This window comes from Mya arenaria, chromosome 2 (genome assembly GCF_026914265.1).
Source record: "Mya arenaria isolate MELC-2E11 chromosome 2, ASM2691426v1".
Lineage (NCBI taxonomy): Eukaryota > Metazoa > Mollusca > Bivalvia > Myida > Myidae > Mya > Mya arenaria.
Window position 1 is genome coordinate 6,705,215 of NC_069123.1, and position 19,257 is coordinate 6,724,471.

Consider the following 19,257-nt stretch of genomic DNA (forward strand, 5'->3'; position numbering starts at 1 on the left):
CAATTAACACAATAATAAGTATTTAACTATATATATATATATATATATATATATATATATAATATATATATATATATATATATATATATATATATATATATATATATATATATATATATATATATATGCCGTTAAGCATTCAATTTTAACAAATATGGCATTTAACATTCAATTTGAACAATTATGTCATTTAACAATCAAGCCAACTCAGACACTAAACTATTGGGAATACAACATTAGTACCCTCTTCGTTTTATCATAGCATAGTGAGTCAGACTAAATCCCTTTTCTGACTTTTTCCGTCCCCTTTCAAGTGTTCCTGTAACACAATAACCAAGTTGGAAATCAGCGCTATCAACATTTGATGTGAGATGCATTCTGAAGTCGCTGTTTGTTTTGTCTTTTATTTTACCGGAAATGACGGTAGAACCATTTTTAATGCACTGAATTTTGCCCTTTACTTCATGCGTTTGCGACCCAGTGACTTCTGTAATTTTTACACGTGACCTACTCCACCAATAGGTTTTCAGCAGCCAATATGACGTCATTGCTGGTTGTGCCCATCCTGAAAAAGACAAATGCCAACAAACAATGTATATTCAAGCTTAAATTGTAGCGAATACTTTAGTATTCCTTATAAGGATCGCGTGCTTTAGATCTGTTTATTTAAGCATGGTCTTCATATTTAAGAAAATAAAACGTTAATATAAACTGCTACCAGCGCTCTTTGAACGATGCTCTCATTGGGTACAAGAGAATATGAATATATTAAGCAACGTTTCTCGTGTTCTATTTAGTCAATATTTAACTGGTGTATTTAAATTAAAAAAAAACTGCAACTGAAGGTCATCAATTTAAATTCAATGCAAAAGCTTATAGTCCTGTTAATGTTAATAACAAAAAGTCACATCTTCAGAAACATAAATTAAATACACAACACAATGACATTTTGATATCTGATAACCCCATGTAAATAATATCAAAACCATTTTAAACCGTTTTAACGTAAGATTAATTTCAAAGGCGATACCTAATAATCCTTTATAGACACCCCTATATATTTATAGGTTCATATGTTATATGTGCTGTTTTGCGTTGTTGTTCCGTGTTTCTGGTTTGTGATTTTTTTCTGTGTCATTAGTGTTTACGATGTGCCATTGAACGGGGCTGATATGTAAATTTTCGACAATTGGACTTGTTTGTGTTATTGTCCTATAATGTATATAATTTTTTGGGCGCCCGCACCTCTATTTTGATCGCCAAGCAGATTTTTTTCAGGTAATAATTTATTAAAAGGCTAAAAATAATCAAGTATAATTTTTCTACGCTAGTTTTCGTGTTTTTGTAAAGGGAAGTTACCGATGGGTAGTGTTTTTATACTGTATATCGATCGGTTTAGCATTGGTTTCAATAAATTCAATCAAAATGGCCGATTCCGGTATAAACAATGTGGCTCGAAGTTTGGAAATTAAATCTTATTTTTGACAATAAATATGTTTTGAGCATGCTTGAAGTCATTGTTGATCGTCTCATGCACTAAAAGATCATTATTTAAAGCAATCATTATGCAATAAAGCATGTGTATCTGAGACTGGTAATGATTATATTGCGTAATTAGTGACTCGTTTTGAATGGAAATCGGAATGATCAACTTAGTACTATTTTATTCAAGTCATAATACAAGGGACCAAAATTTTACCTCGTTACGACGATGCTGAAGATGTCACAGGTCAACTTAACTGGAACACGGGTCATTGTTTGGTCCAAATTGATGTATCAATCTCATTTTTGATCAAATTCTGACAAAACAACAGTTATGAACAAATATCTTTTCACAAATAGCGATATAAACACTGGTCTGGATATACCTCAACATAAGTAAGCCTTAGTTTATCACCTTATATTTTGTTTTTATTTGCAACATAATCAGGGATTGTAATGCACCAATTGTAACCACTGCCCCGCCCACCCCTCGCCCTTGTTCCAGGGGTATACGCGGGACAGCAGAGGCAATGGGCTGTGTTTTTACCTTTCATGTGGTCCAGCAGTGCCTAGTGAATGTGGTTTTGTCTTCATATTGAAAATAGTCGGGAATGGGCCTCACATAGGTATTCGGGGTTGCGGGGCCATTTGGCAGGGATTTTACCAGCATTGTGTCCCTGCAGGTCGTGTATTTTACCCGGGTTTTGAGAGACTGGAAGTCAAAGTCCCCCTTATTCCGGACTTAGGGGGCGGGGGGGTGTATACAATTGGCTGGTGCATAAAAACATCTAAATAACAAAAAAAGTACTCTGAAAAATACCCTTGTTCTTTTTGTTTTAATAAGCACATGTCATTGCATTTCATGTGATAATATAAACCAAATTTAGTCTATGTTATATGGAGTCTGATGTTTGATGATGCCAGTAAGTGATCATTTTTTTACAAATCCAAAATCAATCCTAAGTTATGTCTAAATACAGTTGCATATTATGTTAAACTGATTCAGGTAGACTTATTTAAGTTGTTTCAAACTTTTTACTAAAAGCATTTATTATTATGAATGATCGTCATATTAAATTATGTATTAATTATATAAGAAATTAGATTTATCCATATAAAGTTTGTACTAAACACGGATGAATAAATAGTATGATTTCCGACATTTTCCCAATGTCCATTAGAGGTTCAGTTCAAGATGGCATTAAAATGGGTTTAAGGGCAATTATTTTGAACAATCTTTCTTATTTATATTGAATATAAGGAAAAATATATTTTTCGCTCTTCGCTCGCTTCGGTTTTTATGGAAACTGACAAAATTTTATTTATTTATTTTTTTCGCTCGCTCGCTCCATTTTCTTTGTCAAACATCCGAGGAACTAAACATTAATTTGGTGTGGCCTTATCAAGTTTCAAGTTTCAAAGTTTATTGGCAGATCGGCATAAAATAGCCTTTGGCCATTAACAACATAAATATGGCAAAAACATAAATCAACTATAAAGAGTAACGGAATAATAATAAATATACATCATGTAATTAAATATGACAACATAAATTGTTAAACACTTAGAAGGAAAAAGCATAAATAAACAAAGGTTAACATAAGGAGGATTACTATTGTACAAGGGAAGTATTTCTTAAATTCATGGCTTCTTTAATGTAGATTGCTATCTTAGTTTGTCTTTTGCTTAACGTTAGTCGTTTAAACATATTTAAATTTGGCCATGATATATTTCCTAGATATTTTAAGCGTAAGACTCTAAATATACTACAGCATAATACAAAATAGTATTCATTTTCTATAACATTAGCGTTACAGCATTTGCAAAGTCTGTTTTCTCTTGCAATACCGGTATATCTACCGGCTTCAATTTCTAACTTGTGTGAAGACAACCTCATGGAAGAAAAATGTTTGCGTAAATTATCATTTTCAATTCTGTCAAGAGATTCTTCGTATTCAAAATTTGTTTTCAATGAGCAATTTGTTTCTAATTTAGTCATGCTATTTATCGATCTGCGCCAATCTTTGATAAACTGGTCACGGAGTCTAGCTTTTAACAAAGGAAAGTATTCGGCATTTACATCAAAATTATCAGTAAGAAAATTTAATCCTAAATGGTTTATAATACATTTCATCCTAGTCGCCCAGCAAGGGCCATTAATATTATTACCCTGATCGAGATACATATAATTTATTGGAGAGTCACCATTTTTCATAATCTTTAACCAGAATTTGATTGCCCTTTCCTTGCAAACGATAGATAATGGTATTTCTCCAAATTCACCGTATACAGCATAGTTAGGAGTCTGTTTTTTGACACAAAGTAAATGCTTTAAAAATCGAATTTGCAGTTTATCAACTTCTTTAAAATTATAAACTCCCCAGACTTTTGACCCGTATACAAGAATAGGCACAGTCATAGTATTGAACAACGATAACTTGGTCTTAACATCTAATTTGACTAGATCGAACAACATCAGGAGACTATTATATGCCTTAAGGGTTTGATCATGTAACATCTTAACAGCACTAGACATATTGCCTGAATACATAAAATTAATACCTAAGTACGTAAAATTAATGTAACTATGTGCTGTTGTTGCTATGTTTTAGGTCCATATACCCGTCAATTAAACGGTTTATACAGACAAACTTCATTAAATGGTAGCTCTGACGATACAATTTATATAAACGCACTTTAAGTAAGCAAACAAACGCATATCATATGGGTAACCAATAATCAAATTGAGCATGCATGCTTATTGATGTTTACAATATTACTCTTACTCTGGGCAAAAATTTGGTACCAGAAAATCACATTAAGTAATAATATTCAAAACTCGGTCCTTTGAATAATCATTGATTACACATGTTAAGTGGAACCGAATTGGTATCTGATATTTAGCATTTTACTCTGTAACATTTGTAATCATTAACTCATCAATTACTCCACCGTTGTCTGCATTCACCTGCGGGCAAGAAGGGCATGTTGCAGCAACGTTAACTGCAAAACAACCAGTTTTTGTCATTCAGACACATTTAAGTTTCGTAGGAAAGCGTAGACTATTTATTGGTGTTTTTCTTGAACCCCGTAGTATTAAGGAACCTTTAGCAAGTATTGATGTTTTCTTGTGGTGAATCAGTAATGCTCCGGCAAGCAAGAATTGACATGTGGAGTCTTTTTCCATCGACAGGTTATGGAAAAAGGCTCCCCTCTGTGATATTTTTAAGTTTTCAATTATCCATAAACAGTACTCGCCCAGACTATAGGCAAATTATATTAGGAGAAAGATGTACTTCAGCGAAAATGATTAGAATATCTACATGTAGTACTAACATTATAAAAAATATCAGTATTTGGGTTTGTTCAGAGACTAGATGAATTATTGTTTGCTAAATGATATCATACATCAGCGTATTAAAATTAACTGTTGAATGTATTATAATATTAAACTTCACTGGGTTTGGATACATATGAGGGGCCATAATTGTGGATTCTGATGTTGTCATTTCGTGTCCTATTCTGCTGACTACAGTGGTCTTTGAGATTCGTTGATGCTTAATGTGTTTAATGTGTACTAAACGTATTATGTACGACTGATGATTATTACAAGTTTACATATAACTAATCATGCGATGTATTATAAACCAAATGATCATTTGATGTCTCTGGCAAAATACTGGAAAATTGTTCATTTCAAGACAATTTTTAACGACTATCAGTCCTTATTCTAATGTCCCTGAAATAAAAACAAGTTCGTAACATGTGTGCAAAGTGCAACATTCTTAAGAAATGTTTATGATCAATTGCGCAAAATACTTGTGTTTAAAATATGTGTATGGAACTGAAAGTCTCCTTAAACAAAACTGAACACCATCATTCATATTTTATGCCTTTTCATTTCACTTGATATCCAATGAGGCGCAGTAACAACTTGTCCTGAACTGTATGGGTCTGTTGTGCAAATACAGTAAGCCGTATTGTTGATCTCATGAAAACGGACATGCACTACAACAACTTTGATTAAATGTGAAATATGAATGAAATGAAAGTGTCCGCGGTCATTTTATAATGTGTGTTTCTGGAGAACTTTTATATTTAAATGTTTTTATTTGCTGTAAGTCTTTGTTTTCTGGTGATAGAATATCTAATAATATTGTTCTCATCATTTCAGTAGTTTTAGCTCTCAAATGCATTTTCATATTGACGTTTTAAGACGCACGCTTTTTTTAATCGTACAAAGGGCAATAGTCGACAGTTATTTAAGCCAGATTCATGGACCTTACTATTCGAGTTAATACAGAGGTGCTGTCTCTGGCTACGTGTGTATCAACTGTTATGCGATTATCTTGAACGGAGTATCTTGTTATTGGCAAAGTTTAAAAGTGTTTGCCAGCGGACGAGTATGCGTCAGCTGCACAGGTGCTGCGGCAGTCACTCGACCTTTTCTTCCTTAGAAAAACAAATGAGCTTAAATGATATCAATTAAGCATCAATTTATCACTATCGCAGTAGTTTCCTTGTTTTGTAAAGCCCGGAAAAAAACGGAAAAGGTAGCTGATATCTACAATTTCAAGGACTGAATTCATAGCGGAGATGAAACGTTTAAGTATTTAGGAATAACAATGGAGTTCTCAAAACAAACTTTTTGGCTATATATATATTACCAGAAAATGAATGGTAACTTAAGATGAACGAGTGATTCTTTGAAAATGTTATATACATCTCAAATGCATAAAAGTTGAACTATGTTGCATAGAAAGAATAGATGAGTGTGAAACAGCTCATCCATGATAGTGTCCATTTCCTGATGGCCTGACAATTTCCTGAGAACAAATGGCATTTATGGAATATCTCTATGCATTTATAACTCCTTTGCTAAATCATTTAAAGCCTGATTTTCAGAAGTCACCAGATGAAATAAAAAAAATCGAAAATGTAGTTGATAATCGGTAGACAGTTTAAAGGCGATGTAAATAAACGCAGCTTTTCTTCATAGCCGTGTTCCAGTTAATTTGTTTCTGATATATCTGCCTTTGAAGCAAAATAATGTTAGGTAGGGCGATAATCTCATCAATATTTTACTTATACATTTACCCATATATGGCAATCCATGTTTGTTCAATTGTAACGATAAGCAGATATATATATATATATATATATATATATATATATATATATATATATATATATATATATATATATATATATATATATACTGACTACAGATCTAGGGTAGGAATTGTGATAGTATAATCTTCCTTTGTTCTGTTGTAAGTAAGTGGTTTCGTTGCTTGCTGAAATACTATATAAACTATACAATAATGATAAATTGAAATCTAGGTCATTGGTTCTAACAGAAACAAGCAATGAACTTTACGCATTGCAAATATATAACTTTCCTTATATGTGAAAAAACATCAGTACCATGACTGGACATGTTTTCGTAAATTTCGAAGGCTTAACATGACAAACAACTCATATGAATGCTTTAGATCAAAGACCAAGAAAAACTGGAAATTTAATTATCACAGTCTTAATGTTTGCGACAGCATATATGCGTGCAACAACTCCGTAAAGATCGAATGATATGGCCATTTAGTATTCATAATGGACCTAATGCATGCTTGATGGATGATTTGCCTAGTGCTACAATTTTATTTTTTATTCATTTTCTGCACGTACATTTGCATCGCAAAAGCAATTCAATTACTGTGTGTTTTATGAAAATATTTCCTGGACATTGAACTGGTGCTTTCGGCTATTTAACCTTGAAAAAACGGAATTTAAATCAGATTAGTTTATTTCATACAATCAGATTGATATGGTGCTTTCCGTGATCCATTATATTTTGCAGGATTGTGTATTTTTGAAAACAAAATACCAAATAAAAAACAGCAGATCATGATTTGCACCGGATGTTTATATTATGTGCCAGACTAAAGATACTAATAGCAATCGGTATGTTTCATACCTATCTGTTATTCAACACAAAAATAATACATAAGAAAGTCGCATTGAAAATGTAATGATTAATTGACGCACTTTTACTATATCAAAAACAAACACATAAAAACAGACAATTGCTAATTGTCAAAATATCGAGATTTTACATAATCATCAAAAGCAAGCAGATCGATCTATTTTGATTTGAGCATTTTCATTCGGAATAGTGTTGGACATAGAATATGTAGAAAAGAACCTCGACTTAAATATGTGTATGATTTCGACTTATTTTACTGAATTTTAGGTAATATTCTCATATAAATTGGTGTGATGAAATTTCATTTGATTTACATCCGTGCAGTAACAATTTGAACCCCTTAAATGATTTTCTTAAAGTGGTTACTGACATTGCAAGACGACTAACCCGTACAATCAATCAGTTGTTTTGGCTTTGTCGTGAGCTTCTATATAGATAAATGTTCGGAAAAGTGGGAGGTTGAGTGAATATGAACTGGTTTATCCCTCTAAGTTTTCTTACAACCGTTGCAGGGCCTGTGCCAAGTTAGTTACCCTATCATTTTAATAACGATTTATTTATATTTGTTCAATGTTACATTTGTCTTCCTGTGACGTTGTGTGTCTTACGTTAAGTGTATGATTACCCTGATATATTTAAATAAAATATATATGTATTGGACGGCTTTCCCTGTTTTTTTCAATCGTTGTTGTTTTTAAATTATAATAAAGCAAAGGTTCCAAATCATTTCCATTCTATATTATCGATAGTATAGATCTTTTTTAATTCATTTCAACAATGTAATAACCTAAACAACAGCATTTGTTTCATCACGCTGTTTTAAAAAACAGAAGTATATTCTACCGATTTTCACAATCTTAAACTGTAGATTTTAAGCGAATGACCAATTGAATCTTTTCCAAAACGATCATTTAATGTTAGGGACAAAAATCCATGATATTCAGTTTTTTCGGATTAGAATAGAAAGCGAAACAAAAAAACTACGATTGACAAGACAGTGGTAATAATTAAATCAGTGTCTTATACGTATGCGAAACCAAAACACTTACCTTCATATGGGAACAAATGAATCTTTGTCGGGACCCCTTCATGGTTTAAAAACTTCTTGCAACACTTTCCTCGTGTCTCGTAGTAAAATAACTGCACCATTTTGAAGTATATACCTGAAACACAGTTGCAGATGTTTGAGAAAAGGTGATATTTATGTTTTAAATAGTAACAATATTTTATGTTGTGAAGTCACAACAAAAGAGCCTCTGTGCAATGGTGTTGCTTAAACTCAAACGACGTAGCCCTTTTGGCGAGGCGGACACTCGTAAAAAGTTTTTCTATAATCACAATAACGTTTAGACAATCTCTCCGGCAAAAAGTAGGGCGTTCGTATTCATCAGAACTAGTTCACGACCAAACTACGTTGTAAAGGATAAATTCTGATAATCAAAAATACTTCAAGGACATGCAAAACGTTGTATTATTTTGAAAAGCATTAAAGATATGATCTCGGGAACTGTAATTTTGTTAGAATAAATCATATAATACTGTTACTTTTATAGTCTAAACTATATGTTTAATAGTTTGATTTGTGTACAACGTATAATACAATTTACCAATATACTAGTCATCTCAATTTGAATGGAAACAAAAGCAGTCACCTTAAGTGACGCACGCCCCCAAAATGCAAGACATATAAAAGGAATATGCCTATATTTAAGAAAGCTAAATAGTTTGCAAAATCCTGTGATTGTTTACTTTTAAACGTAAACGTAAGTTTTAGAGGTGGGATAATAAGACTTGAATGCGACACATCCATATATAAGGACTACTCAGGATACTGCATATACTGTATGTGCATTAATGCAGCACTCCATTACGATTCGCTCCTGAGTATGACTCTGACGTTAAAGGTAATAAAGTGGGTTTTGCATGCGAAACATTCCCATTGTGTACCAATTATACGTCCCATGTTATTTCAAAGTCCATAATGCATGACAAGGTTGGAGCCCAAACACGCCCACAAATACTCTTTGTGCATGTATATAACATTTCCAAATGATTAACATTTAATAATTATCTTGTCCTGGACCAGGAACGTGGGTTTTGGACGCGGCATGTCATCTGTATCTATTAAACATCTTTGCCAGTTGTTGTCTTTTACGCGACGCGTTGTCATTGTGTGTCTAAGAAATGTGCCGGGTAAATTTGAAATTGCAACGTGCATTACCAAGTAACAGCTTTCTCACGACTGCCGACTCCCTATGTGAGTATATGCAGCATTCAATTATCATAATTAACCGCTAACTTTGGTCTTGACCTTCGCAGTAAGGATGTTTGTCTTTCACAAGACACGTTGCATTTGTGCGCCATTATTTGTGCCATGTTATTTTAAAATCGCACTTTGCATGGCCTGAAGTTACTGCACGACCAAAATATAGCAAAGGAAGGACGGAAGCATAGACAAATATTGCGACCTTAGTATTCATACCTTCGGTTGCACTTTTTTTATTTCTTTTTATTTTTTGGAATCTTTTTCATGTGTTCTTTCCATTCATAAATATACTAGAAATAGCCATAAAACAATTGTGTAAGGCAGTCTTTATTCATGGGGTCGTATTAAACAAGCAACTAAGGTTAATTCGTTATCAATAATAAATGCACCCGTTTGTTCAAGACTAAAGTGACCAAAGTTTTTTTTTAATAGTGGACTCATTCAAACGACTTGTTTGGTAAGTAGTTATAATACGATAAATATTAGCCAATCAATAAACATTTGTGATTTCTTCTAAAAACTAAGAGCTGAAATACTCAGGTTTGTTCATTTAAACTTTACTGAACATTTACGGCAACTTAAAATATCTGTATGTTTCAATCGTATATGTGTTCGTATTTGATGTCAGGTTTTCCAATCTTATTTGATTAAACAGTTATGAATGTACTAAATCTCAGATTTTTCGAGCCATAAATGGAAACGTTAATTCGAATCCATTTATCCATTATCGAAGTTTAAGACAAATGGTTTAAAATTTAACTAGTCGTTTATCAACTTTAAAAATTAATTAATTTGCGACCGGATACATATTCTTCAAAATCTTTAACATATCTCCAAGCTTATATTAACGTTATGTTCTTTACTATTAAAAACCGTCATGCTTTTAAAAAATATGAGAATTTTCTCTCGAAACGTCATTATCAGAAATAATCTCACAACCTCAAGGTGGCAAAGAACACGTTATTATGTGCCAGTTTCATAAAAAAACTTCTGATAAAATATCCATACATTACATTATTGCAAGAATGACATTTTCCATTACCATAGAAACCAGAATTATCCTTCAAAACACAGACACCATCTCTCTAAAATATAAATGATTTTTTTTAAATATTGCGCGTCTGGTTTGAAAATAATCTAATAGAATAAATGAAAAGAAATGAAATGAGATAAGAAACCAAACTTAGAAACGGCAGAAAAGTGAGACTTTATCCCTGAATAAATGACAGAGATCTGTGATCTCGTTCTTTTAGTGTCCTCGATTTCCAAAATCTTGCATTGCATAACATACTTTTTCATAAATATTCTGTTATTCAAATTCGCGTGTCGTTAATAAAACTTTATTTCCTTCTGTCGGAGATTTAAAGGAAGCCACCGGAATAATTCAGTCTGTATTGATTCGGTGTTCATCAAACGGTCGCTCCCTGCCTCGGAAAACGATTACATTTATTCCGACATTATCAGTATTACTGAGAAACAACATGTGAAAAATGAAAAGCGATTTTAATGGTATTATCCAATTACGGACCAAATATTTAATGAAGCCAAAGAGATACGCCAAGTTAAGGTCAAGCATTGGGGTTTGTAATCTGTAATGATCGGCATTTCATTACCAAAGATTGATATCGGATTTGATCGCATATTTTGTGAATTGTTTTAGTTGTCAAATGTTTTAGGTGAAAATAAGGTAGTTTAGATAAGCAGTCAAAATGTTTTAATGTCCGTAGTTGAAAATGCTTAGGGAACAATCATTCAAAGTTGTCAAAAATGGCGTTTCTTCCATAATGTGCCAAATAAACACATATATCGGCGTCATTGTCTGCACTTTCAATTTATATGCTTTAACTTTTTTCCTGGAGTTTCACGCCATAGCCATGGATAAAATGCCAAGCAAGTGTAAAGCATAAGCGTGTCTATTATCTTCTTTTTTTCAAAATCATCAGTATAGGAGAGTAAGCTTATACAAGACTGAATAAATTATGTAGCTTATTAGTCTACCAAGGACAATTGATTTTTATGTCTGTCTCTTTATTTCTGGTAATCACTGGGTTTATCCGTTCTTTATAATCCTTTGATGCACTGCTTTATACCGCGGCGGCTTTTAAATGTACCATTATGGTATTTGATTGTACAGCAAAGGCAGATATTTAATTAAACGGAATGAAAGGGCTTTAAATTTAGTTGCAATTAAGTAGCTTCACACGATGCACTGTTTACACCTTTTTCTCTTCAGACTTAGAAGTAATGCGAAGATAAAAAAAATGGTGACAGTAAATCGCATGTATGAGAAAATTATGTTCGTACTTTATAATTAATTGCTATATCAGGACCATATGTATGTATAAAGCAATTAAATTGTACATCAAAACACACAAACGTCATAATTTCAGTGGTATAAATCAATTAATAGAAATATTACTGACATTCATGTTTGGTTTTTTTTAAATTCAATTTTAAAACATGTTCTGAAAACGACTACATTTTTAGATAAGAAAATATAAATATATAAATAAATGTATCTAACAAGAAACTCACCGTTATTTTCCTTGTAGTATTCCTTATAACTGTGTTTAATCCATCTGTTATTGTTCCCGCACTTGCAAAAGTCAAACACCAATTTATTCTTAAGAGAAAATGTTCTTTTCCTTCTAAACCGATCGTTCCAGTTCTTCTAGCTAATCCTCTACATTCTTACAAGTCCATCCCAGCCAATACAACTCAGACCGAATAGCTCAAGTGTCGGTTCCGCTTTCACCAACGATGCTCATCTATCAGCAAAGCAAATAAAGTCACGGATCAATAGTATTACAGCTTCTGCGACACAAAACATAATAACTAGTATTTCTTCAAACGCTTCTCCCCATTCGCCTTAAGCAGCGATCAATACAAGCCTGTCTGATTGTATTAATAATCTTGCAAACGTGGGAAACTTGCTAGGTTCACCCAAATACGGGAGAAGACTGAAGTGTTGGTATGTAAGAATGCTTATAGTCACTATTGGGAGATATAGTTTGCGCCTCCAACAAATTATGTTGTATCTGTTGCCTGTAAATTCCTTCAGCGTGTGGAAGCATTCGGATCTCCTCGGCCATTTTATCGAAAACAACCTCGGATGTATTTGGACGGTTTACATACTCAAAAAGTGGTACGTTTAAGTCCGCTGTAAGTAGATCGCGTAGTAATTTTATTTAGCAGTTAAACTTTGTGACTTAACTCTTGGAATTCTTTATTATGTTTGCAATAATTCAATTCAATGGCAATCAATTTAAACTTAGATCAATAAATACAACTCTTATATTTAATTAATGATATAATTCAAAATTTTACGAACTACTTCAACTGATGTACCTGCATACATCCGAGGTTGTTTTTGAAAAAAATGGCCGAGGAGTTCCGAATGCGTGTGGAAGTTGAGATTAAGAGCCTTGAATATATAGGGACAAGAAGAAACATTTCAATCTCAAAACTCCTTGTAAAGAATTCGATTGAGAGTAAAATTTTGCAGCCCAAACATTTTTTAGCAAACGGTTAAACTGTTTTGTTTTGTAGAAACGTTGTGTTTGTTGCGCATTGTATATCTTGTTGCGTGTCTGTCAACGCTTCCCTTACGCCATTGACAAGATCTCAACTGGTCTGGGAGTACTTTCCATCTCCCAAATGTTTCTACTGCAAAGCCGATAACGAAGCTCGACAGACCGGAAACAAGTGATTGATCGTTTTTTCTTGCATACCTTGTGTTTTCAAATGTTATCACTGTGACGTTAAAGAAAGTGATTTATTAAATTTTGCACGCACTTGTTATTTACTACTGTCGTGACTAACAACGCATCGTACTCTAACGTCTTTCTTGGCTTTGAATAAAAACAAGAGATTGATTATATGTGTATTAATTGAATCTGCTCTTTTTATTTTTCTTAATGTAAAATGTTTAAAGGTAATATTTTATAATATTTCAACGCGTTGATGTGCGTTATCCATATTCCATTTGGGTTTTAAATCAATTTCAAGCACGTCTCCATTGACCCGAAAAACATGATGAAAGTTATTTGTCTTCAAGCCGGTAGAACATGAATAATCGTATAGACGCTTGGCAAGTTGGGACGTCCTAGTAGTCTTCATTGTATCTTGACATAAATTGGACATTTAACATCTAACGGCAATGGAATGGTTTCAACACAACCCACGTGCGAACCCCAAACTGGGTACACAAAATGAGTAACTGATCTGAAATAATTAAGTACATAATATCAAGTGATGTAGTATGTTTTATGACTGTATACCGTTGTTTGGTCAGTGTACTTTGGCAACTTTATCTGTTCATGCTACCGATCTTATCCCTGAATATGTTTAAAAGTAGAAAAATATACATACAATCATATGATGTTATTTACTAATTCAAGACTTTAACCCTAGACAACAGATTTATACATTAGGTATTAATATGAAAATATAGTCTGTGATACCTGTGTGTGTGCGTGTGTGTGTGTGTGTGCGTGTGTGTGTGTGTGTGTGCGTGTGCGTGTGCGTGCCTATGTGCCTGTGCGCGCGCGAGTGCATGTCTGCGTGCGTGTGTGCGTGCGTGCTTATGTGCGTGTGCGCGTGTTTGTGTATGTGTTAGTGTATTGCTTATTGTGTTATACTTTAGGACAATATTGTAGCAAAGTTGAGCTACAGAGTAAGTTTCCTAGTTGCTTTTGCAACATTGGTATTTAGGATTGCTACCATCCCCTTTGGTTTAGAATGAAAGCCTTTTCTACAACTTAAATCAATTTGAAGCTTAAGGTGAAGCGTGAAATATTGCTCCTCTAACACTTCATACATTCTGAAAGCTGTTTGCCTGTATTAGACATAGTCATGCTCGTCTAACAGTTTGTACATTCTGAAACCAGTTTGCCTGTATTAGATATAGTCATGCTCGTCTAACAGTTTGTACATTCTGAAAGCTGTTTCCTTGTGGAGGAGAATATTATGCTCGTCCAGCACATTATACAATATGGACGCTGTTTTCCAGTAACATAATGTTTACCTCTGGACTTACTGCAGTCAAGAGCCTTTTTGCCCTGAATGCAATCAACCTACAACATATCAGCGCTTTGTAAGTCTCTGAGAAACGTTACTTTTTATAGATCTTAGTGAGAGGAGGGCACCTATACGTCTGTATAATGTCCTTTATATTCAACTCTAACACATTTGTATTCTGAGATGGGGTTAAGAGTGATCTAGTGGTAAAGGTTGTCATCTGTTACATTAGCGTGATTTAATAAAGTGTTGCAATAACTTGTTCCACAATCGTTAGAAATTAAATAGATGTATATAAAAAACCAAAATCAGTCAGTTTAAAAACCATTCATTAGTTTCAACTGTTTTGCGATTTAAGGTCATGACGCAATATCTTAAATGTATATTTAAACATTTTTACGATTCATGTCGTTTATGTTCTAAGTATGTAAATGTAGTATTTACCCAAAAGCTGACGCACTGATAATATTTCTAATTACAGTTTAAAAATGTGAATACATATCGATATTTTAAAAAGGTTAGGAAATGTCAATCGAACAACTATATTGTTCACATAAAAATGATCGTGATAAACTACCCTTTTAAAGCATGGTCAAATGTTAACCTGTTTTTTTGTAATCAGATTTACAGGATCAATAGTAAGTTCAATCATTTCCTAGCCATAATATAATTAAGAACAATGAATCATTAAAATCGGTTCAAAATGAAAACATCCTTTACAAATAAAGCGTATGATTACAAATAATGAATTTGACCTTGAAAACAAAATAACATTTTTAATAGGAATTTATTTGGTTTGTCACGTAATCGATTTAAAACCCAGTCAATTTACATGTTACTGACCATTTCAAGGCGGTACAATTCTTGATAAACATATATATACTTATGTGAAAAACTAATGAAACAAGCTCAGTAGCTAAAAGATTAAACATGAAAAACATACCTAGATTTTTATATAAAATATAAATGCACTGTGTTGGTTGTGGAGTTTAGTGCTGTTGTTCGATGTTTCTTGTTTGTGATTTTTTGTTTTTGTCTTATATGTATTTGGCCTACCCTGTGCCATTAAACGGAGTTAATGTTTAAACGTTTGGTACTGAGCTTGTTCCTGTAGTTTTTCACATAAATATATATATATGATTATCGTTTATGTGACGTTGTATGCCTCTCCTTCGGTGATTATTTGCATTTGCAATACGCCTTTAAAAGCCTTTAAATGTGCTAGTTGCCTTTTGACGTGTTGTGTATATCGTTACGTGTCTGTTTGCCTCCCTGCGCCTTTAAAGACCTTTATATGTTTGGCTGCACGGTTTGTCCTTGTAATTTTAGTATTTGTACAAAGGAGTCTTATGGAAAAAAATCTAGAAAGAATGTCTTTGTTATCTCAAGTCCCATTGCGACGATTAGAAGGGACCATATCATATGAGTTAAACCAAACAAACAAATACCCCAAAAATATCTTACACTAAACACGCCCAATATATACTAAACAATAAAATACTTGTCAATATGGAAATCCTTTGACATTTGATAGGAACGCCGAACACACATTTTTTCGATCAATTTCACAGGCTAAGCGTGAGCTAACGAACCTGTTATAAATTCTTTCGCATTGGTATTATGTAAGAATACACATTTACAATTGTGAAAGATCGTTCTCAAAAGATGACCCGTCGCGGTGTAAAAAGTTATTTTTTTAAATAACTGAACACTGCGAATTATTTGACGTACTTGTGACCCTTATTAGATCTTGCCCATTTTATTAAAAAGAGTAGTTCTGTCAATTTCGCAGCAGAAATAAACCCTGACTACAAAGACAATCTATGTTTTCTGTTTTTCTCTTTGTGCCAGCTATCTCAGTAACCATTTCTTGATCTGTCATTTGCATTGCTCGTAAAGCGAACAAATCGCATAATATCTCCAGCTGTAGACCTCTTATTTAACTTTGCAGACATTATATAATTATTTCCATGATGGTTAATTTTCCTGAATAATTCTTTCACAACCAACGCATATATGGCAAACTACTAAAGGTGACATGTTTCGGAAACCATTATTATTCAATTAAAACTACGGGAACAAACATATCAGCCAAAGACTTTGGGTCGACGTTTCAATTTTATCATCTTTGGTAAAAAGAATGAAACACTGGAAAAACAAAATTTCAAATTTCAAAAGTATTTTAAATCCGTCCTCACAAAGTTGGATATATCATTACTTTAAACAGTATAATCGATGTGCATTTCTGCAGCCGTATACACTTTCAATTAACACAACAACACAATGAGTGATGGAGGAAAAAGATTACTTTTTTTATGATCTTGTTCAAATCATTGAGCTTAATGCTCATTTTTTGCGGCATGGATATGCTAGTGATTAAGTCCTGCACACTGCAGATGCCGATAAAACTAATTCCTAAATAGGAAACGACATCACTTTAATCAGAGGCGCTTGTTTGTCAATTATCCGCTGATGTCTCAAAAGCCTGGCAAATTACAGGGAGTGAGAGGGAACTCAGGACTGAAGCCAAATCAGAGGGGACTAATGAGGTGACCAATTTGTTGCCATGGAAAAACATTACTTAGAATTATTCTACATAAGAGGAGTTTTCTTATCTGATCAATACAGACTTATAAGGAATAATTCTCGACTCAATTGCAGACTTTGGTTCCTTTTTGTATTATATTTCTATATGCTATATTACTATATAGTTTTGCCGGCAGTTGTCTTTTGCATGGATTAGATTCCATCTGTGATTGATCTTGCACGTTCCACTGAATTACTGTCATTGGTTTGTGTTGCACGAATTCTCTGTGGATCAGCTTTCTGATCATATACAGGTTTCACTTTTTTTGTTGAAAAATCAGTTTTTACTGGAAACCAACCTATTTTGGCATTCGCTACAGTACTCGGACAATTGCTACAATTCGGATCTTGAAATGGATTGACTACTTATTTAGTTATTGGGATTTGTTTGGGAACCATATTTTCTTCCGTTTGTTGTAGTTTCATTTGAACGTAATGCCTTGTAACGTTTTCTCGTTTTCAAAATGCAAGTAAACTGACAGTTAGTTTTTAAATCGATCTTCCATCTTGGCTGACTGTTGAGAAGGTGAACAATATATCCAGTGTAAATAGTATACATATATTCCTAAAACAAAATGGTACTTCAGATATACGAATCTTATACAAGCGTCATGAATATGAATAGAAATGTGTGGTTTTATTACATTACATGATACGGTATGCCTGTTGGCTTGAAAGCCAATAAGCCTAACCTTATGCCTAGATCATTGTTCAAAAGCACACAATTTTAGGCCAAACGAACACCAGACAAGAGAAACAACGCTCAAATGAAATAATGTCAGAATATTGTCATTTGTAAATATAAGTACCAGATTAGCCACAGTCATAGTCATCTCTCAGAACAAGTATTTGAAGGAAAATACAATAAATGATAGCTAAATTGCATTGCTTGCTGGTTTTTGCAATCGAAACTTCATATCGCAGGATTGACAGAACTCTAAGGTGAACTCACCAATTGACTAGCCATTGAAGTCAGAGCTTCCTTCTTAACTGACTTTTTTGGTTTTATAAAACACATTACTGTCTGTATTTGTGACCTGGTGTGAAATTAATCTCTCAAACATTTCCTTAGCGCAGGTTTGTATTTGCAAAAAAGTTTATTTTTTATTGTGGCTAATCTGGTGATAATGATCTACGTATGTTAATAAAAATAAATTAATTGCGTCTGTAGAGAGATGTAATGTCGTTTCTCATTTACACTGTTTTAGATATTAAAAACTCTACGTACATAAGCAAGGCATAGAAGACCTTACCTACCAATGGCGTCGAAAACTTTTTTTATCAAAACTGGATCGTCATTGTCGCCTTCTGTATGTATATGATTCCAAATGATTCTGTCCGGCAATGTTTATCTGTGTGTGTTTCAGCATAAGGTGTTAAATGGTTTACAAAATCCTTTGTCGTTGTCATTGTCTTCTCCATTTTATTTGAAATGTGTACTCTTTCCTTGAGTGTGCTCATGTGCAGAGCGCGAAGCTGTTACCTTTTACTTACCGCGGTAGATAATAGACATCAACTTTGCACGTTTGTCAATCTCGGCACAATTATTTAACAGTGCGCATAAATAATAGCAGTAATTGTGACATGTCTTGGAAATGATAATAATGCAATGTAAACTAATGAGACATATGATATTGTTTCATGTCACACGTATAGACCACGACCAGATGTCATATTGTGTAATTGTTAAAATTTGATTGTTTCAGAACATAAGTGTAGCCTTTTTGGTAGTTATAATATTATTTACTAAGCATTCCTGGTTTCGTCAGAAGCTTCAGGTTTTGTTTTAAGCATGTGTGGCTGACATGCAGTCAATGAATTTCATCAATTTAATCGCCCTTATTTCAAAAAAGTCAATAATAGTGTAGCACTTTAAACAATATATGATTCTAATCTGATCAAAAACGATTGATCAAAACCG

General features: G+C 33.3%; 1 protein-coding gene across 2 annotated transcripts in view; it reads right to left on the reverse strand.

The window, feature by feature from the left end:
* The window catches only part of LOC128243837 (uncharacterized), a 48,618-nt gene extending 36,229 nt beyond the window's left edge, over positions 1-12,389 (reverse strand). The window contains exons 1-3 of one of the 2 annotated variants that reach the window (XM_052961811.1): positions 12,267-12,306; positions 8,515-8,628; positions 149-565 (exon numbers count right to left, since the gene is read on the reverse strand). In XM_052961811.1, the coding sequence (XP_052817771.1) occupies positions 237-565; positions 8,515-8,614 (429 nt within the window). In that variant the 5' untranslated portion in view covers positions 8,615-8,628; positions 12,267-12,306 and the 3' untranslated portion in view covers positions 149-236. Of the gene's footprint in view, positions 1-148; positions 566-8,514; positions 8,629-12,266 lie in introns of those variants that run through there. The other variant, XM_052961822.1, reaches the window with a different exon arrangement.
* Between the last annotated feature and the right edge of the window lie 6,868 nt (positions 12,390-19,257).